This window comes from Oxyura jamaicensis, chromosome 4 (assembly GCF_011077185.1).
Source record: "Oxyura jamaicensis isolate SHBP4307 breed ruddy duck chromosome 4, BPBGC_Ojam_1.0, whole genome shotgun sequence".
Classification (NCBI taxonomy): domain Eukaryota; kingdom Metazoa; phylum Chordata; class Aves; order Anseriformes; family Anatidae; genus Oxyura; species Oxyura jamaicensis.
In genome coordinates, this window is record NC_048896.1 from 32,121,030 (window position 1) to 32,143,899 (window position 22,870).

General features: G+C 37.5%; 1 protein-coding gene across 3 annotated transcripts in view; it reads left to right on the top strand.

The window, feature by feature from the left end:
- GALNTL6 (polypeptide N-acetylgalactosaminyltransferase like 6) overlaps positions 1-22,870 on the top strand; it is a 452,994-nt gene that overhangs the window by 72,144 nt on the left and 357,980 nt on the right. For 2 of the 3 annotated variants that reach the window (XM_035324503.1, XM_035324500.1), the window contains exon 2: positions 5,903-5,906. The exons of the other annotated variant lie outside the window; for it this stretch is intronic. In XM_035324503.1, coding sequence (XP_035180394.1) covers positions 5,903-5,906 — 4 coding nt within the window. The remainder of the gene's footprint in view (positions 1-5,902; positions 5,907-22,870) is intronic. 3 annotated transcript variants of the gene reach the window in all.

The following is a 22,870-nucleotide window of genomic DNA, read 5'->3' on the forward strand; positions in this document are numbered from 1 at the left end:
TATTTAACACTTGATGTACATTCACACTGATAAACTGTTTATTTTCTTTCATGGTATTCATCTAGTTCTTCTATGAGGAATTTAGCTGAGCTCATGTTACTTTTCTTTTCCCTTCTGGCTGTGTCGCACTTGCCATGCTGTGCTTTCACAGTCAGATTTTGATCTTTGCAAAAACTTGCAAAGTGGGTGACACTTTGTGCATTTCCTTCCAAGTTTCGGCACTGCCTAGATTTTTATCACTTGCTGCAGGTTGTGTGGCTTGTAATATGTGAGCTGCATTTTTGTGGAGTTAGATTTTAGTTCTATTTCTTTTTCTCGTTAGGAATATTTCTTGTAGTACTTGGCAGTATATGTCCATAGCACTGCCCATAGTTCAGTAGTGTTTCTATCAACATCTGCCTAAAGGTTATACAAGTGCTAATGGCTGGGGACTGTTCCGAAGGAGTATAATGTGGATTGTGTTTGTGTCATTTTCCAGACACAGTTCTAGTTGTGTGGTTTTGTTTTGTTTTGTTTTTTAAGCATCTATCTTTTTCTGAGTGTGTTGATCCAGAAAGCTCTGATCAGGTTTCAGGTACAGTGTGTTCCAGTAGTCTGGAGGATTTTTATGCATATTGCAGTATCTCTTGAATTTATTATATTCTTAATATGTTTGCTTAAAGCTATCCAATACTTATGGCCAAAAGGGGGGTGGGGGGGGGAGGGAGGTAAGTGTGTAAGAATCATTTCTCATCTTAACTGAGAAGAAATATTTTTTAGCTGGTGCCCAGTAATAGTTTGAAGTTTTGTGTGAAATTGTGGTGCTAGTTTTTTGTCCTATTTTTTTTTGTTGTTCTTAAAGTTGTGTTTTGTTTTGTTTTCATATTTCTCAGGTGAATTATTTCAGCTTGCTTTCTGTTTTGAAAAATCACATAGTCGTGGAAGTCTATTTAATTGAGCCTGCAATACCTAATTTCCTGCAATACTTAATTTCTCTGCATACCCTAATTTCCATGTAAGACGGGAACAAGTTCCAATGACTAGATTAAATGGCCTAAGCCTTTTAATGGTACTCTTCTTAACGTATATTCTGTGTGAATGATTGCAGAGCCAAATGTATAAATTGTTTCTTTGTTTGCAGAGATGTTGATTCTTAGACACATGCCAGTTTTCACATGGTAATGAGGCAATTTGTGATTGTATGTTAATTTGTTATTTTCCTATTTTAAAAGTATAATGAACATTTGTTAGGTTGAAATACATTTGCATAAACTATTACAGTTGAAATTCATGGATCTTCTCCATCTTTGAGATTTTTGTAACAAAACATGAAAATATTATATCTGAGAGGTTCCTAACGTGGTGCCAGAGGAATATGACTGTGAAATGTGTCATGAGAAATTGAACTAAAATAGAACAAGGTAGTGTTTTCTCTGAATGAGATTTCCCCCAAAAAATCTTTCTTAATGGGAAGCCTTCTTAAACTTTTTTTGTGTGTGTTTTTTTTTTTTGTTTTGTTTTTTTTTCCCTCTGACACAATCCCAACTCTATTGAAGAGACCTGATGAAAACATCAGCAATAGAGAAACCCATTAAGAATTTGGCTAAAGTTTTTATTAATTTCTGACGTGAAACAGGGAAGATATATTCATTACTACATTACTTGAGTCATTAAGACAAAAAGGGAGCTGCTGGCTTGTAAATATAATAGGGTTGTGGCATAACGATAATAGGGACATGGCTCTGAGCCCTCTCACACAGTTCTCCATACTGCTCTACAGTCAGCAATGCAGAGAGCGTGGTGTTGCCTTATGCTGCCCACCACTCTCTCACACAGCACATCAGCCAAGCTCAGGGCTTGGGATGGCCAGTCACTGCTCACAAATGTGTTTGGAAGCGTCCACGCTGATTTGAGGGCTTGGAGAGACTGGCTGGTGCTGTGTTCCTTGGTCTCAGGAGCAAAGAATTTGTGTCTGACCAGTTTTAGTAGATAGCGTAGATACAGGTTAAATGGGTGACCACAAGTTTATTCCAGTTTAGTACACAATATGCCAATACTGGTTTAGGTGAAGTGAATTTAAAATTCTTGGCCAGGATGCAGCTTTCTGTGAATTTAGCTCTTACTTTCTTATTGTTTGCTCACATCATTGTTTGATATGCAACCTATAGTAACAGAGAGAAAAAGAAAACATGTTTCCTAGCCAGTTCAGAATGTGATGAATATCACATTCTGAACTGGCTATCAGATGTGATTTCATTTGAGATCTCGTAGCATTTTTTTTTTTAGATTTGATGAAACTTTCTTAATGCTGGGGAACAGCCAAAAGTAGCAAGAGTTAGAAGTTCCCATTGAGTTTTATAGTCATCCCCCCCCCCCCCTTTTTTTTTTTAATTATTTCTCTCTATTCCATTTAATTGGTCTTGTGGATTTCAGCTTCACCTCCACTTTCCCTGACTTTCTGCCAGAGGCTTAGATTGGGTATCCCTAAGTGTTTTTTTCAGTAGTCTTATCTTAAAGCTTTATCACAGATATATGCTCCAAATCTTTGTCCAGCAAGATGAAACTTGGGTCTTTCTTCATACTACTTATTAATTTAATAATAATAATAATCATGGATTTACTTTTTTTTTGTTTTCCCTAAAAATGATTCTGTGATCCAATGAATGAAAAGAATCTATTAGTTTTGGGACAGGAAAATTTATTATGCACTTGGCTAAAATTGACAAAGCATCTTTTATTCCAGGTTGTCTAAGTGAGACTCAGCACACAACTGTGTGGTTTAAAAAAAAAAAAAAAAAAAAAAGATGAGGGCTGGAGCACCTCCCCTGTGAAGACAGGCTGAGAGAGGTGGTTCAGCCTAGAGAAGAGAAGGCTCCAGGGAGACCTGAGAGCAGCCTTGCAGTACCTAAAGGGGGCCTACAGGAAAGCTGGGGAGGGACTCTTTGTCAGGGAGTGCAGTGATAGAACAAGGAGTAATGGTTTTAAACTAAGAGAGTTTAGTTTTAGATATTAGGAAGACTTTTTTTTTTTTTTTTTTACTGTGAGGGTGGTGAGGCCCTGGAACAGGCTGCCCAGAGAAGCTGTGGATGCCCCATCTCTGAAAGTGGCCAAGGCCAAGCTGGATGGGGCCTTTGACAACCTGATCTAGTGTGCGGCATCCCTGGTAGGAGGGTTGGAATTAGGTGATCATCAAGGCCCCTTCCAACCCAAGCCATTCCATGTATTTAAGAAATTATAGGGAAATATTTCCACACAGTGCTGGATAGGTTAAATTGGTTCTAGCTGTACATACAGGACTTGCAAGGAAATAAATTACTTAGGGTTCTTTTAGGTGTGTGTGTATGTACATATGTGTGTATTTAAGGTCGCACTGCTGCCTATAAACTGCCTTTTGAATTTCAGTGACAATATCAATTTGGATATGTAGCTTACAGAGCTTCTAGAAATACTGTGTTCTGGCTAAACGCAGACAGATGTATTCTGATTGTATTGCTGTGTTAGTTATCCTCTATGAAGTATAGTAGTATGTTTTATTTCTGAAGTGAAATGAACTCACTGCAAGACATGCTGCTGTGGTTGTGCTTATAAATGGTACTCTTTAGAACCTCTCTGCCCGTTAAAGCTATGGGTTTGGATTGGTTCTGTCAGGGGTGCTGAGGGAAGGATGGATACCTGAGCTACACCCACTGCTGTTTTCCACATGACACAATGCCGTGTTTGTTTTGGTACTTTACTAACAGCAATTTCTTGAAATGTTTTTTTTTTTTTTAATTTTTTTTTTTAAAAAAAAAGGCTTTCACAAAAGTATATAGGAAGCAGAGCAAAGGATTGAAGTGTGAGCGAGCTCTCAAACTCTAGTGAAAGACCAGGAATATTCTTCCAGTCTTCTTTTTTGATCATGAACAGGTTCACAGGTTCTTCAGAAGAGATCTTAACTGGCACTTGAAAGCTGTGTATTTCAGAACTTGCCTAGCTTAATTTGACCTCACATCTTCACATGTAAACAGCAATCATGAGCATACAGAGTGAATTTATTCTGCTCTGAATTTAAGCATTGAAACTCATAAATAGTTGTGGAGTTGAAAGGAATTTATCTGATTTTCATGGCTGGTAATGCATCAAAAGTAACTACACTAAAGTATATGATGATGTTAAATTGGTGGTCAGTAGCACAAGTCTCTCATAAGGGAATTATGGAATTATAAGATATTGATCAAATTCTATAATGTCATAAATATCAATATAACAGAAACTTTTTTAAACAGTCTGAAAGATCATGTGTAATGGTTGTATAGTATCAGAAAACTCGAGCTATGGGACAATTTTCCAGAAGCTCTTCTGAACAGGAACTGCTGAAGCCACGCTGTCGTCCTCTCTTGATGATGCCTGGCATGCCAGCACAGCTAAAAGAGTGCATTTATCTCCCTACACCTCATTTGAGTCCCTTATTAATGCTGACATCTGTTCAAATCTTAATTACCACATTACCACAAATAGTCCCTTGTCAAATCTAACCTAATTTTAAAATAGCTCAAAAACAGAAGTGCAAAATATGTCTCTATGTAATGCAATGATGTTTTATTAATAAAGTAAATGGATAAACCATTTGCATAATATTAAAAGCATCAAGATTATAATGCTTTTTATTCAGCTTTTGGACATTTTTGACATTAAAATCCATATTGTTGATAAGTTCTGTATATGCGAAAACTGATTTGAATGCATTTGAAGAATGATCCATTAGCTTCCTAAATAAACTTTTCTTTTTATATGATATATAGTAGTTTCCTAGTTATGGGTCCCTAGGCAGTACCTTTTACAGAAAAACTGCCATCATTATTACTGAAAAATAAAATAATAAACCGCCAAGAGTGAAATACTTGTGCAGTGTTTGATACCTAAATATTGAGTCCATTATCACATGTTTGAAATGAGTTTTAGAGTAGCAGAACCAGAATATTTCCTATCTACCAACAAAGTCAGAGTATGTCAGTGGACTTTTTTTTCATGCCACTCCACAAGTGCTCGCCAAACATTATTGCACCGTTTGTCCGTCTTAATGATGTTGCTCAAGTCTTTGAAAAATTCGAGCCATCAGGTAAAGTGGCAAAATCCTCATGGTCATACTCAAAGCAGAAGTCAGAATTTGCCCTTTAGGGTTTTATAAATGGTGTGTAGGGCTTTTGGATGTGACAAATCTTTATTAATTCCCTTGATCAGCCATAAAAGAGATCCAGGACATGTTATCCATGCTAAGAATAAAGGGTGATATCTGTGTTTGTGTATGGACCTTACTGCCTGGGCATTTAGAGGTCAATTCTGGAGGCTAAGATCTGTCTAAAATGTGACTGTTAAGCATCATCTCACCTGAGTTGTTGGCCAAATAGGAGCTATGTCCCTTACTACGTCTCATTGCTTTTGAGGAAGGTTTTTAGAAAAAATCATCCTGTAACTTGAGACCTGGATCGACCTTGGGAATTTCCCTCAATATATCTCATCTGTGCAAAGGGACTTTATTAATTGTTCTGTCAAACCTAAGAACTCAAAAAATCACTTTGTAGAATACAACCTTATAAAACATGAGTTTGTTGTTCTTGTGTCAAGTTGTATAAAACTATTTCAGAGCAGGAAATTATGTTGATTTTGTCTCTGAGATGATTGAGGTGTCTTGAGGTGCACAGGAACACAGGGGGTTGAGCCTGAAAAGTAGCATCAGCAGTCAATTCCCACCAGTGCATGGAGGGAGTACTTAGTAAGGGACATACGTTGAAACAGTCCTAAAGTTGTCTGATGTAGCCAGAAGCTGATTTGTGGTTCATAAGCCTCCATATAGAGAGAAAGGAAGATGTTGTGAAACATTTGCTCCTTCTCTGTCCAGAAGATGCCTGGAGTAGAGAAGAGCAATGGTCCTATACAAAACCAGGAAAGTTGTTACTTCTGTGCAGTTGGGAAGCCCAACTGTGTCTTCTAAATAGTTGATTTTTGCCATGACCCAGATGAGCATAAGAGCCTTAGTGGCACTAATGTGGGGAATCTAAACGTCTGGGAGATGGGGGATTTCACACACTTATGTCGTTGTTCTTTGATTTGCTTTCAGCGAGTAAAAAGTAATTAGCATTTAGATGCTTTTCTTCTGTGGTTTTTGATGAAATATTTGTGTATGGTAGTCAAGATTAATGGAGGGCAATATTAGTGACAATCTATGTGAATTGTTCAATTGGTGTCTGTACCTTAAGACCTCAAGCCACCACGCAGTTCAAAATTGTTTAACTTTAGGCACGTAAGCACTCTTACAGACTTTTCTGATAATTGAATATTTCATTGAAAATACATTTCATCTCTTTATCTTGCCATTGAATTCTGAATACAGACAATTAGTTTGGGAGTTCTTTTTCTGAAAATAGGGTACCATAAACAACATGGTGTTAAGATACTATGAGAAATAAAGGTAGCGTTTATTGTGCATTCCTAAAGATTTAACATGCTGTATCAACATTAAAGTCATGCCCTATGATTGAATAAACTTAATAAACCTAATTTTTAATCTCCGTTGTAGAAAGGAATTCCCCAAAATGTAGGTTTTATACATTGTGTTGTAGTTGAAATGAAAAGCACAAATAGTCTGTTATGTTGTCTTGCGTGTTTATGCAAACGTGTATTTAGTTTGCAAGCTGAGAATATTCTCATACGTATGTTCATATAAAGATTTAAGTGAGAAATGCCTTTAGGTACGTTTGTGAAGAAAAGGAAAATCTAAACTTATGTCTTATTTTCAATCTTCCATGATACTTTTCAACTTCATTTACCACCTGCATTTTAGAAGACTCAGATGATGATATTTTCTTTGAAGGTTTTAAAAACTGCTTAATGTCTTTCAAGTGTTCTAATGAATTTTGGGAGTTGGGTAATCTGTTGTGCATTAAGAATGAATTTTTCTGCTGGTTTGTCATATATCAGAAACACAGATATATTTATTTATTGGTCATGCCTTTTGTGAATAAAAAAAAAACTGTAAGTATCTTTGAAAGTTTTAAATGTGGCAAATAAATGAGCTAAAAAATCAGATAATGCCTTCCCCCTAAGAATTATTTTCTCTTGAGGTATTAGGAATACAAAATTGTGACTAAAGCAGGCAGCTGAATTTCTGTTCCCACATTGCTATACAATCAGGAAAAAAAGTGTTAATTTTCCTGAGCTCTGAGTGTATAGGGCATCAATGGGTTTTAAAGAGCTTAAGGACTGGGAATCTGCTAAACATAAGGTGATTTTAAACAGCTATTTCATACAAAAGCAATAACGTAGAAGTATTTGCCTCTATCTATGTGTGTTGTTTCCTTATGCAAAAGTTAAATTATGCCTGTGATCTGATGTGTGCTAGATTCTTCCCTACAAAACAATACAAATCTTCCTTCTTTCCACCTGAAAAGGGTGTGAAGGGTGGGACATTCAAAAGAAAGAACTGGGTTGTTCTTGCTCTTGGGTAGCCTCTTCCATGCTGTATTCTTTGGGCTCAGCATTACACTGCTTGAGACTACAGATGTAAAAGTGATACTGAGACGTTGAGTAGTTTCTGGGGTTGTGTGTTGCATTACATCTAATGATGAGTTTTATTATATTGTTTGTTTATTCTAGCACAGTTGAACACCGTAATGCAACATAACTGAATTAGCGGCATTCTCTTCTATGGAATGTCTTACCAACCACTAATGAGTCACATCTGTGTTTCTTCTGCAAAAGCAGCTGATGTTGAAGAGCCCATTCTGGATTACTGAACCTTTATTACATATAATAGCACGTTAGAAAAAGGTCCACTGCACTCTCTAGTCCACAGCTGGCTACGGGAGGGGGAATAATCTGTTTTTGCATTTGAACATAGTGGATTTTTGATAGCTGGTGGAAACAGAGTGTTGAATAACGAATGGTTTAAAAGTTTAAATTTTCAAATGTGTATCTGTGTAATTGTATGCTTTTTTCTTTTAGAAGCAAGCGAATGAGACAAGAATCAAAATTGTTTTCTAATTATTGAGTCAGCTACCTCAAAACATACCTGCAGCTTTCAATCCCAATTTCTGTCACCTTGCAGCTGCTTTCTTAGCTCCCTCAAGAGCCTTCAGGAGCAAGAAGGATTTTTTTTCTTATCAGTCACAGTTTGCTGTCTGTATCAGGGCTGCTGAGATCAATACCATGTGTTCTACCTCCAGAGGAGATCAGTGCATTTTATGCTTAAAACTTAGTGTGTCATCAGCACTTGTGTTTTAGAAATGGTAATATAAGCCTGCAGCACTAAGGACCTTGCTGAAGGCTTACTCACTTGAAAACAGCAGTAAGCCTGTTGCTGTAATTGTAGTGTATTATTGCTGATTGTTATGCCTGTTGGGTGGGTTGTTTTAAACGTGTGTTTCCTTTCCATCTTTTCATGTATTTGTGTCTTGGAAATTTGGAGGAGCTTTAAAGACAAATTGAGATTCAGTAACTGTATAGATGACATTCAATGACTTTTGATGCTTTAAAAGGAGACATATTTATGAAATGAGAAGTAGACCTTTAGCTTTTCTGCCACAGCAGTGAAATATTTGTGTTTCTTGGCCCTAGTTACTCAGTTTACAAATGCCATAACAAAGTGTTATATCACTATATTGTGAAATATAGGCCATGTGTCTTAGCAAGTATTTGATTAGTCCTTTTGATCTGCAATGACCCAACTGCAAAAACTGATGCTGAGTAAAGTCAGGTTCTGGATATCTCTCTTTTTCAGGGTTGGCTATCCAAATTTTTACCAGAGCAAGCATTGCTGATCTGCAGTGATCAGTTCCTTGAAAAAGAACAGGCTGTAGCGACTCTGGTTTCCTGAGGAGCAAACGCTTTCTCAAGCGCTTGTCTTGGATCCATTTCATTCATCTTAAAAGTTAGAATGCCTAAAGATAGGAGATAAAATTTGCTATTCCACTAACAAAATAGCATAGTAGTTGTATGGCCTGCACATGCTGTAGGGGGATATGACTTCACTATGTTTGACAGTATGATGCTTGGTTATGACTGCCCTGTAGAGGTGTCCTTTACTTGGCAGAAGTGCTCACGTGACTCAGTTTATTTATTTCTGAGATACTGTAGATACTGAGATCTGTACAGGGACATCAAATATATCTTGTTCCTTCTACTGTGGTGATGTTAATATCCCTGTATTATACTGAAAAGCCTGATTTTAGTCCTGGTGATCTGTTTCCTATATATTTGTGTTCCACATGGATATCTCAAGAAAAGTAATGGCATCCCCATTCCCATCTCAGTCTTCAACCAGGGAACTTGTGTTAATGGAATTAAATTTGCAGAATGGCTGCGCACACATTATTGCATACTGCAAAGAGAATAGTCTGCAGTAGTTATTTGTTATTTGACTGTTATCTTGATTTGATACCACCCACCTGTGTTTATCATTACTGTGTGTTGGACTCCTTCTCTCGACATAGTTGAAACCTTTCTCTCCAGTTCTGTGTTTATCCAGCACCAGTGAAGTCAGGTATTCAGTCTCTTCATTCTCTTCTAGTTCTTCTCATTCTTTCCTGAAGGGGAATGTCCTTTCATTCATCACAAAAGCACAGTCCTCTTTGGCTTCTCAACTGAGTATTGCTTCTCTCTGAATGCAGAGAAACACGCATTCTAAATTCTTACTCACTAATAGGATTGTATTTTTTTGCTCAGATATGTTTATTGGACCCCATCTTCTGTGTTTCAGATTTTCTGAGCATCAACCTACCTGTGCACATGCATAATTGTAATGCATATACGTACGGCTATTAATATATGTATATATGTACACATGTTATTTGTTTTTTTCTTGTTCAAAGCAGGTTCCTGTGAATCATATCATGTCTTTGCTTTGCCACTGTGTTTTATTTGACTGTCCCTGATCTTGTCACAGTTAGCACTTCTTTTTAGCTTGTAAACAACATCTTTGGGACAGAGACCTTCCATGAATTCAGGTTATGCTTATCTAATGGAACACCTGTTCATTATTGCTGTTCCTGAATTGTTTGTCCGTCCTTAAAAGAAGGACTTTTCTCTGAAAGATGTACAACTTTGACATGAAAATACACAAATAGCTTCATGGTGGAAACCAACATGAGATTTATATCCCAAGAATAATTTTTCCAGTCTGTAAGCTATCAGATTTCCATTTGCTGCTTATCAAAGACAAAGTGCTGGTCTTTCATGCATCTGTGCATATTGTAAGCATGTTTCTAGAAACAGAAGAAAGAGCTTGTAAATACATGTTTTTTGAAATATTTTTAGTAACTTAATGGTGACATTGTCATTTGGCCAGTTCAGCCAATGGAATTGGTTTTTACTGTCTCTTGGAGCTGAGGATACTTGTTTTCAGATGATATTAAATGCAGCTGCCTTTTTTTTTTTTTTCCTTTTAACCTCTGAGAAAAAATATCCTGTAACCAGGCTGTAAAGCAAATTACCTCTATATTCTGGTTTCCATATGTCTCCACCAGTTTTAGGTTATTATTATTAACACTAATCACTAAGTATTTAAGCTTCCTGTTATTGAGGAAACATTTAAAAAGAAAAAATTTGGGAGAAGTAAATTACTTTTAGCTAGATAAAAATAGGTACACGGAAGCATTTTTATGCACTGTGGGTTTTATTCTCCCATTTGTAAAAGGTAGAAACTTTTGGTTAAAAGTTTTATATTCCATGTAGTGTTTGGTAAAATTATTGGTAAGGGAAGCACTAGCTGTAGTTAACTCACTGTGTTTACTGTTTAAGTGTCTGTAACTTTCAATGTGCAAACAGCATTGTCCAGTTAACATCCTTTTAATTTCATTAGCAGGATGAGGAGATGTTATTTATTTTAAAATGTAAATAGTTTGCTAGAAAGGCGTCATTATATAGGCAGAATAAACTACATCATTTGTAATTGATTTTGGTTTTCACGCCTTTCTGACTGAGAGAAAGTCTGCTTTGAGTTCTGTTTTGGAGTTTTTCTACATATAAGAATCCAAGTGATAGATCTTCTATTACAGTGCTCTATTCAGCTTAGCAATGATTAAGCAGTCCTGCATCCTGTGTAGCTGCTGTCATTTGTCTGTTTGCTAAAAACTACTCATTGCTGAACTGTATTAATCCACAATGCTTGACGCTGTATGTATGGAAGGTGGTAAGAAAATTTCTGTAGCCTTCAGCATTGCTTAAGTGAGTCTTCCTCCTTTTGTGTCCGAGTGATTCTAGCTCTTGGGAAGTCACAACATCATTTTTAACAGTTTAAAATGGGTGAAGAGGGGGTTTCTTTCCAGCCTGATGGTTGCTCTTTTCAAGATAATTGTGATGATTGTCACACGGTCACTTTCACTTCAATTGAAAAACGTTGTCCGTCATATCAAACCTTTCTTGCTCCACCAAGAGTGATTTTCCTAAAGCTACTCTACCGAGCATAAAGGTAATAAACAAACCACAAATGACTGTCAGAAACCTTTGGTTCTCAGCTATAAATTCTCATTGGTTATCTTATCTATTGGTTATTGATAGGACAATGGGTAATGGGTATAAATTGAACCAAAAGAGGTTTGTTTCATTGCCATATGTGGAAGAACTTCCGTATGGTTTGGGTGACCAGAGCACTGCAACAGGCTGCCCAGAGAGGTTGTGGAATTTCCTTCTTTAGAGATACTCAAAACCCTCCTGGATGTGATCCTGTGTAACATGCTCTGGGTGATGCCACTTGAGCAGTGGGGTTGGACTAGATGATCTCTGGAGTTCTCAACCTCAACCACTTTTTAATTTGTGTAATTATCCTGGTGCTTTTCATAGAATCATAGAATCATTAAGGTTGGAAAAGACCTTCAAGATCATCTGGTCCAATCACCCCAATCATCATACCACCAATGTCACCAACTAAAGCACGTCCCTAAGCACGGAGTACAACCTTTTCTTAAACACCCCCGGGGACGGTGAGGCCACCACCTCCCTGGGCAACCCGTTCCGATGCCTGACTACTTTTTCTGAGAAGAAATATCTCCTAATTTCCAACCTAAACTTCCCTGGCATGACTTGAGGCCATTCCCTCTAGTCCTATCACTGCCTTTCGAGTAGGTGTAGAGAGCAATAAGGTCTCCCCTGAGCCTCTTCTCCAGACTAAACAACCCCAGTTTTTTTGTCACAGGGAAGAATTCTTAAGTTCTGGATGTGAACTTATGTTTAGGATACAAGGAAATAACTCCTGTTTTTCTTTAGACTTCATATTTGTGGAAAATATACTTGCCCATGATGCAGTGGCACAACACCTGGTGGCCACGGCTCTGTGAGTATGTACCTTCCTGGTTAGGTGTACAGCTTTATTGTAAGCACATTTAATTCAGGTGAATTGTATCACCTTTTATCAATGCTTGAGATAAATTTTCTTATGAAGCAAAGGACTGGACCATTTTAGTATTTTTCAGGCAAATTCACCGATTTGTGTTTGCCTGCCTTTGGTTTTCATCATATTTCTCTGTGAAGATAAAAAGTACAGCTTTTAAAATAATGTTTTAAATACAGTAGGTGCTACTTGTGTAGTGTTAAAACTGTGTTCTTATCCACATCTTGATTAATCAATGTATTTCACATAAATAGTATCTTAGTGGTTGGACAAGATGAAAGTATGACATTACTATATAGTCATTTCTTTGTGTGGTCAGTGGTCTTTCAGGTGTTGTGTTTTTTTTTTCTTAATTATTTTATTTCTTTTTCCTTAGAGCCTTAAATCAAAGGTATCCTATGAAGAAGTTTTAATCTCTCTAAAAGAACATTCTACTCTGTAGTGGAGTACTGTGTTTCTGAGCTCTCAGGGAGTCTGATTACCTGCCAATTGAATTCATTCCTGAACAAAATCCCTAGTTTGCTTTTGTACAAATGGTTCTGGCAGATGTTGTTGTTTTTTTCTTTCTAGTTATTTGAGATTTATGAATGGATGGATGTAGCAGTCGTGTTGCACATGTATACAGGAAGAAATGGCAGAAGGAAGAAAAACTGGGGTTCTTTTCTTACTTTGATAGGTAACCACTTCATTGGTGTTGGATGGAAAAAAGTCAATAAAAAATCCATTATCCTATTGGAGTATAAGTGCATCTCTTAAGTACTGGAAAAATGTGACTAACCAAGAGTTATGACAAGGCATTCCTCTTCTTAAGGAAGATGTTATATCTGTCAATTTTTGTCTTATAGCTTTATACATATGACATCCCTGGTCTGAAAGCAAATTTTCATCGCAATTCATATTTCAGAAGGCTAATAAATAGAAAACCCTGAGTTGGCTGCCAATTAATGGTCTGGGATTTATTTATTTTTTATAACTTGTCTCTTAGGATAATACCAAAAAACTTCAGTTTTGGGTAAGCTGATAACATACTGAACACAAAAGGTTTCTAACTTTTTCATCTGCTTGTTTTGATATGACAGCTACACCATGACATTATTTGTCAGCTCTTTTCTGGGGTTGAGTTATTGCAGGAAATCTTCAGCATGTTGCGTCCAAAATGAACTCCAAGTTGTCATGTGCCCAGTCAACTCTGAGGTGCTGAGAACAGTGTTTCATGCAGAACAGGGATCTCTGTTTTGCATCTGTGAATCTCTTCTTTATAACACGCTGTCTCCTTAGAGCTTTGTATTTGGGATGTTATGTAGCGATGTGCAATTACTTTGATGTTTTTTGAATATGTATATTTAAGATGCTTGATTAGCATGGTGTTTGGCTCTCAAAGATTACAGCTCTCCTGTAAAATCTTTTAACAACAGTAAGAGCAGAATGTGGGAACTTTGTTTTGGTAAGCAAGGATCTGATAAGTCTTTGAATAGCTGAAAAGAATGCAAGCTGCTTTTAAATTCTGGGAATTTTTAAATCTGGAGTTACTAATTCTCAAGACTGTCCTTAATCAACAAATATGTCTGTCCCAGTTTTGGTCTTGTCAGATTGTGGACATCCATAATATGTGAATTGACATAAATGAATCTGCATCTATGACAAGTATGCAAGATGATTAAGAAATTGAAATCCTTGACTACCTGCACTTAAATATATATATATATGCATACACACACACACTTTTTCTATATATAAAGAGTATGTATGCTTTTGTATTCTCACTTTTTTTATGACAGCCATTGTATTTGAAATAATTATTGCTCTGTCTAAAGAAAAAGAACCACCTCTGTTATGTTTTGCCTTCATTACTTATTTTAAAGAATAAATGTAAATTGCGGTTCAGTTGGAGTGTGCCATAGCTGACGATGTCTAATTCTGCTCTCCTGTTGTTTTTTTTTCACAGTGAAAGCAGTAGCTGAATTATTTTGTTGACGTTCTTTTTATATTACATTTATTTAAAAATCAATGAAGAAGCCATATTAAATAAATATATTTTTTAAACTGTGTGCTCTGTTTTTTGCAGAATTCTGGCTGTGCTGACATCTTTCCTGGGAAAACAAACCAAAACAAACAAACAAACAAAAAATGCTGGCTATCCTGTGTTGTTTTGCAGTAATGTTGGTTAAGGATTTTGTCCATAGGTTTGTTATGAAGGTGTTCATATAGGTTAAAGAATTGCTTATACAACAGAAGTCAGTTAAGTCTGAAGTCTTACAAGTTAGAAAAGCCTGTTTTGAACTCCTGCATGAGCTGTGCGTGCAACTGTTTTGTACCGAATGCTTGGAACTGTTTTGGGAATGTATGAGTTACAGTTGTTTTTAAACTCTAAACCCTGATTTAAATTTGTAGCTAACCCACAGCATACTGTCAAAAGAAGGTTTACATTTCTTAGCAGAGACCTTATAATATATATGTTAATGAAGCTTTTTTAAAGTTAATTTTATTTTATAGAATAGCATTAAACTATAATGACAAATTCTGTTTTCACTTGTGCCGTTTTGATTCCATTAGTTGGCAACCGAATGTGGTCACTAGTGTTTCAAAAACGTATATCACAATTAAATACTTTGTCTTAGGGCAATGTGCTTTCAGGAAATTGATTTTTGAGTTAAACACTGAACATGGTAAATCTGGGAAGCCTTTATACGCTACTAACACTATTACGCCAGATGAAAATTGCTTTCTCCCTATTCTTGGTCAATAGGAATGGACCAAAAGAAGTAGCACTTAGCTCCCATTTCCATTAGATCTAGGAAATGGCACAGAGCATTACTGTTTGTTGCGGCAGCAGTTTTCTGTCTTTAACTTCGCATGGGGCTACAAATACCTACCTAGCACCTCGTTTTAGTAGAGATTATTTTATTCTGCTTATTGTAGTGGATATATCATGACAATGTAAATGGGAGTAGAAAGAAGGTAAAGTACGTTCATTTGAATTAACTGGTGAATTCAGCACTGTGTTATTTGGTCACATCTTCAGTTACCAAGAACAGAGCTGAAGTCCTTCAGTTTGAAACCTTTCTGACAGTAGTAGCTCATGTATAGGAAATAAAAAGAAGTTAAGCTAACCAGTGTTTCAGTGTTTGCCTTGAAAACAATGTGTAGGGATGTGAGATTATATGCCTTAGCTTTTGGACTGAGTCATACCTCACTCCAAGCTCTTTACAGACTGTCTTTCACATGTTTTTGCTTTCATTACTTTTTTTTTTTTTTTTGTAATTGTGAGGTGCTTTTTGAGTTAAACACTGAACATGGTAAAGGATCCAGGATCAAGAGTTTCATATGTTTCCAGGGTGTGTGCATACATATGTTATTATTATTTTGTGAGGGAGTAGGAGGGGGATGACTTGGAAGAAATTTTCTCCTAATGGTATCTTACTGGTTGTTGTTGTTACCTGGAAGTACTAAGTTTATTTGTCAGTGACACTTGTGATGTTCTAGGCTGATCTGCTTTTGTGACACACTTATCTTTTAACAAAAACTACTACTTACAAGGTGTGAATGAGCAGTCTGTTCATTTTTTTTTTTTATTATTTATTTTATTTTTTTATTTTATTTTATTTTTTTTCTTGCTATGCTGCCTGTATAGAAAGGTAAGTTTTCAGGGTTGTTTAGATATCAGTCCTCTAATTCTGGAAGTGGTAGCAAGTAAGATACTTCACGCTCAGGAACTGTGTTAAATGCAGTGGCAGTCCAGGACAGGATAGCAGCAAGCACAGCAGAGCAGAGCTCAGGATCAGAGCACAATTAATAATTTCTTCTTCAAAAGCAAGGGTGTGCGAAAGGAAGGGTAAGAGGGAACCTGGTATGGTCAGGAGGATTCGCAGGCTGATATTTCAGCTGTTAGCATGGTGGTGGTAGGTGGATCTTGAAGGCGGAGAGATGGATTTGTGAATGAGAAGAGTCACTGGCACTGGAGCCGGTGAAGTCCTGAGCTAATTTTGCAGTAGTTGCAACCCAAAGCAAGGTGATATAAAGCTGAAACATTATTTCAGCTTAAGTGCTGCTACAGAGGAATAGCACCAGCAAAGGAACTAAGCTAAGTTAAACCTAATTGTGGTCTGAGTTTCTTATTGCATTTCTGGTTTAGGGTTACTCATTGCTTTTTGTCTGTTTGTACATCTAGTTCCTAATTACATACAGTCACTTATTAAGATTAATGCATACTTGAGCAAGCAGCATTTGCCAGGCTTACCTTTTGTTTTGTCTGCCTGATGGATGTGCCGAAAGCAGAAGGCATACAGGATTCCCCCTCAGAAACTGGGAAGATTGATCAACTGTAATGATAAGAACAGCATCATCATTTTGGCTTTACCATGGGGTAAAAGCATATATAAATGATACAGTTAACACAAAGTGAAAATCAATTAGTCAGTGACTGCAGTTTTCCTGTAGGGATTTTGTTAACCTTTTATCACCTGATTAAATTTCTGTTCCATGGAGCTGTAGAAAGCAGATTTTTTTTTTTTTTTTGCTTTCTTTGCTTGAAAAGGGTGTTATTTTCTTTTAGCATTCACTTTTTAGTTTATTTCATTAACAGATTGTCATTTCCATTCCTAAAGTAGAGAACATTTTGCAATCATCAGTGCAATAAACACAAATTGAAGCTCAATGACCTAGACCACAAGTTTAGTCAGAGTTTTAAAATCTACCCCAGGGTAGATTGAAAATGAAGGGGAAAGCAAAACAAAACAAAAACAAAAAGCCAGAAAGCTGTCAAGGCATTCTCTAAATCTCTGACTTGTGAAATTTGGTTTTTCCTTACTTCTGTAGGTAACGGGCTCTGCAGATGTACAGAGCCTTTCCTCCTTTCTTGTGAAGATACATGCATCGTGTACAGGAATATAATGCGGATATATTCATTTAGGCTATATTTGACTTTGAGTATGGTGTCAAGAGTAGAGCTTAAATTTTTAATTAGGGTAGGTGCAGTTGTCATGCTGGTGCATGTGGCCAGCGCTCCATTGACTGTGGCAGGGTTTGGTTAGGGTTTGTCCAGCTGCCCACATTGCTCTTTGGGAATAGGAAGAGGAAGAGAGAGTACCTGAGGGGTAGGTGAGCAGCCCCTTTGGGGAAAGGCACGTTGATACAGTGATGTGGAGCTGGTCTCACTAGAAAACCAAAATAGATGTCTGTGCAGGCGGCCTTTGAAGAGGAGGAGTGTCACTGTGGTGGTACATGCTCCACATTAGCATGGAGTCGGTGCAGGGAGTCTCAGGATAGTCCAGGCAAAGATATTCTGTAAGGTGGCCCCTGCTGGAAGCAGCAAGGATCAGATGGTTTTAATACTTTGTACCACGTGGCACATCAGTTCAAGAACTCTTGGCTCTGAAGAAGAAATGTTGGTCCATGTTGTCTACAGAGTAGCATAGAAGGCTACTTACTATTGTCAAGATAGTCCTTTTCCCATCCTGTTGAAGAGTGGATTCTCCCCAAATAATGTGCTTTCTTTACTGATCTGATATCCCATACAATTCATTTTCATGTTTTGTTTAAAAATATTTTGTATTTTTCTGTAAGATTGCAAAGCAGTCCTACTGGACATTGGCTGCAAATTTAGTGAGTCTTAAACCGAGTACTAAGTAACATGGTGTCTTATTTGATGAGGAATCATTCACAAGGAGTTTTCAGGTATGTTTCCTCCGGTCTGTACCTAAAAGTTTGTAATTGTTTCTTCATCTAATTTCTTAAAGGCTGTTCCCAACAATCCACTAAGTTGTTGGACACCTTTTTTCAGCTGTGTCCCTTAACAAATACATGTCTGGGTAACTGAAGCTTTCCATTCATGCTGTCTGGTATTTGGTCTGCTTCTGTGAAATGATTTAAAAAGAAGCTCTCACCTATACTACTTTCTTTGGTGATCCATAGTAGATCTTCATTATGGCTTGTATGTATGTATGTATGCAAATGTTGTGCCAATTTTCAAGAAGGGTCAGAAAGAAGACCCTAGCAATTACAGGCCTGTCAGTCTCACGTCAGTGCCTGGTAAAATCATGGAGAAGTTGGTTCTCGGACTTATTGAGGCGCACCTGGGGGACAAAGCAGTCATTGGTCCCAGCCAGCATGGGTTTGTGAAGGGTAGGTCCTGCCTAACTAACCTGATTTCCTTTTATGATAAGATCACCCGTATGGTGGACCAAGGGAAACCAGCTGATGTGATTTTTTTGGACTTCAGCAAGGCTTTTGACACGGTTTCCCATAGGATCCTACTGGACAAAATGTCCACCATACAGCTAAATAAAAACATCATACGATGGGTGAGCAATTGGCTAACGGGCAGGGCCCAAAGGGTTATGGTAAATGGAGCTGCGTCAGGCTGGCGGGCGGTCACCAGTGGGGTCCCTCAAGGCTCCATTTTAGGGCCGGTACTTTTCAATATTTTTATAAATGATCTGGATGTAGGAATAGAGGGTATTTTGAGCAAGTTTGCTGATGACACCAAACTTGGAGGAGTTGTGGACTCAAATGAGGGCGTAAAGGCCTTGCAGAGGGATCTGGACAGGTTGGAGAGCTGGGCGATCACCAACCGCATGAAGTTCAATAAGAGCAAGTGCCGGGTCCTGCACCTGGGACGGGGAAACCCTGGCTGCATGTACAGACTGGGCGATGAGACGCTGGAGAGCAGCCTAGAAGAGAGGGATCTGGGGGTCGTGGTAGACAGCAAGTTGAATATGAGCCAGCAGTGTGCCCTGGCAGCCAGGAGGGCCAATCGTATCCTGGGGTGCATCAAGAACGGCATCGCTAGTAGGTCAAGGGAGGTGATTGTCCCGCTCTACTCTGCGCTGGTGCGGCCTCACCTCGAGTACTGTGTGCAGTTCTGGGCACCACAGTATAAAAAGGACATGAAACTGTTGGAGAGTGTCCAGAGGAGGGCTACGAAGATGGTGAAAGGCCTGGAGGGGAAGACGTACGAGGAACGGCTGAGGTCACTGGGCCTGTTCAGCCTGGAGAAGAGGAGGCTGAGGGGAGACCTCATCGCAGTCTACAACTTCCTCGTAAGGGGTTGTCAAGAGGCAGGAGACCTTTTCTCCATTAACACTAGTGACAGGACCCGCGGGAACGGGGTTAAGCTGAGGCAGGGGAAATTTAGGCTGGACGTCAGGAGGGGGTTCTTCACAGAGAGGGTGGTTGCGCACTGGAACAGGCTCCCCAGGGAAGTGGTCACTGCACCGAGCCTGTCTGAATTTAAGAAGAGATTGGACTGTGCACTTAGTCACATGGTCTGAACTTTTGGGTAGACCTGTGCGGTGTCAAGAGTTGGACTTGATGATCCTTAAGGGTCCCTTCCAACTCAGGATATTCTATGATTCTATGATTCTATGATTCTATGATTTATATAGGGCCAACCAAGCAGCCTTGATAGAACAAGCACACAGTACATCTGTAGAACAGGCAAACATAAATTTATTTTCTGACTGCTTGCCTCTTGAAATAGAGAAGAGATTATCTTGGACATTATATTATTTTTTAAAAGCTGTGTATTTTTAAATCTTTCCATCTGGAGAGAAAACAATAACAACAAACAAACATCAACAAAAAACATGTATCCAGTCTTACACCATAAATTATCCTTAAATGTAACTTTAAACTAATTTGAACACTTTATTTTTCTGTGTAATACTTTATATAAAAAGTATATTTTCATATTGTAGTGGTGATGCTCAAGTAATACAGTTATTTCCTGAAATCCAGACAAATCAGAAGCTCTGTATTAGTATAATCTGTTAAGTGGAAAGCTGTATGGCTGTTGGTTTGATGATAAGCCCATATTTCATGATTTAATCCTCATGTCTTAAAATTGCAACAACAAGTTGTGTAATAAACTACTAAAGCTTGAGACTTCAAGGAAAGACTGAAATGTATTTTAGAGAATTTATTTCTGTCACTATGCTTTCAACAAATGTTACTAATATAACCATTATCTACATTGTTTCTTTTTATTGTCCTTTGCTTTTTCTCCAAAATCTAAATCTAAATTCACTGTAATGAATTAATTATACAGAGATGTCAGAATTGGCTTTGGCTTTTCACATTTGCTAACAGGTAATGAACTAGAACAATTGACAATGTATGCAGATTTCTTACTGTGAAGGCAGTTTCTTTAATTTGAACAGATGACCAAAGTACAGGGTCCGTTAGCATAACTGTAGATGGTGCGCAAGGAGTATTTAGCAAGAGGAATTTCTTATTTTTCCTTCTCCTTCTTCTGACAAAAATAGATGTAATTTGATTTTGCAATTACTTTGACCCAAGAATAGTTCTTCAAGGACAGTGTTTTACTAACAGAAATCACTATATAATCTTGACAACAAAATTTAGAAATATGACTTTTTCATATGGAATGCATTTACTGATGTTAGATAACAATCATCTCACAAACCCCACATATAAGTTCTTGATTGCATGACATTATTAAAGACCAATTAAGAGAACATAGGGATCAGATCCTGGCATGTGACACCACCTTGTAGATTTAATTCTGCAGGCAAAGATGACTAATTCATTTGTATCATTCCCAGACATTACTTTCCTCAATTTTTGACTGCTGTTATCTTCATAATTTTCTATGGCCTTTTGATTTTTATGAAAGTATAAGGATTTTTGTCTCTTCCATCTGTCCAATTTTAGCCTTTGAGATTAAGTACACTTGTATAAATAGCAGTGAGAATATCTGGAGTCATATTTTGCACTTGTAGGGTAAAAACTTGGTGTGTGTCAGAGTTGCATGCTGCAATGATGGTATGCATGGCTATTAAGATAATTTGCTGAGATCTGACAACATGATATAAAACAGGAGAATGTGGCCCATGCTGTAAAACAGCTTGTAAGGGTTAATTGCTGCCTCTGGCTTAGAAGGAATGCAAACAGGGGAAAAGAAAAAAACCCTGCAATTTGCAGTTTCTAGCTAAAAGTCTCCTCGGGTGGTAAATGTCAGAATTTTGTACAAGTCCTTGGGTAACAGAAAGGCAAATAGAGGGGAAAGGAAAAAAGGGGGGTGGGGTGGGGTGGGAAGTACTGCAGAAATGTGGGAAAAAAAATCTCTGAAGGATTGTGGTGTTTCTGTGCCAAACCCTGTATGGTATTTGCCTTGTTTCTAGGAGCCCTATACGATTTCTTGACCTCTTCCTTTAAGCTGTGATAGTGTTTCCATTGACTTGACCTTTTTATAAGTTTAAGTAGGAAAGCAAAACAACAAAAACAAGTACATACATTACAAGTAAATACATTTTATTCTCCATATTGCTAGTGCTACAGCTGCCAGTCTCTCCATGTTAACCTCTGTGATCCTGACCTTTGGTGTCCCAAAAGAGAAAGCTAAAAAGGAAAGGGCATGAAGGGAAGAGTGTGGGAGTGTGTCCTTGATGTCCTTGTCCCTGGAGTCTGTCCTGCTGTCCTTGCTGCTATATGAGGATAAGGGAGAACATTGTGAAGTAAACCTGCAAGTTGTTAAAGGAGAACAAACAGGATGTCTTAAATTATTTCCTCTGTTAGCGAATTACTGATGTCAAAAATCATGAAAGAGGGTCTGGTTCACTAACACAAGCATGAAACTTATGTCTGAAGGCATCCTGATAAAGGCTGGCTTCTTACAGCTCTTACAGGGTGCTATCTAGGGGAAAAAATGGCTGTCTCTTTTGTAAATAGACATAGTTGAAGACGGATGAACTATCTGTGTTAAACTGGAAGGAAAAAAAAATCCCATAAAATCACAATTTAAAATCCAGTAAATGGCTTGTCAAGCTAAATCTCCTTCCACTACTTTTCTCTCATTCCTTAGACCTATAATAAGCTGCTTTTCTTCTCACATAAAATTTTGAAAGGTCTCTGTGCTCTACTCTTCTTCTTGCTTTCCAGAACATTTCTTTTTCATCTATTCCCAATTTCCAAATTTTCTAGATATTCTGGAACAAAATGTAATTCTACGTATTACAGGAAACCTAAAATTGTGTGCTATAGATTGAATGCCTCATTTAAAACTCCATCCTATTCAAGCACCTCATTTGGTTTAGTTAATGTACGGATTAAGTCCACAGTAGGGACAGGTGCTAACCATCCAAATACTCAAACACTGTGAATAAACTGAAAAAATTTACTAGGTCATCAAGATGTAGCCTTTTCTACTCTTAACTCTGCCTTCTAGTTGTGAACAAATGGGGACTTAGGTAAATCTATGGACTTCATAATAACTTGATGAGAGAAGTGAAACTTCATTTCAGTAAAAAAAAACAGCAAAGAAATCAATAATAAAGTAGTTGCAGTCAAAATTAATTCTGCAGAAAGATTCTGCATAGTATGATTCACCATAGTATATTTTTAGATCTAAATTTGTCTCAAAATTAGTTTATTTATTTTTGCAAATTGGCTATCAGATGCATTTCTTCTGAAAACATCTTGTTTTCTGCATGATGAGGAAGGCTAGGATTTATCCATGACATATTAATTAGAAGTAAACTAGTAATAGGCATTCTGTCATTTTATTAGGTTCTT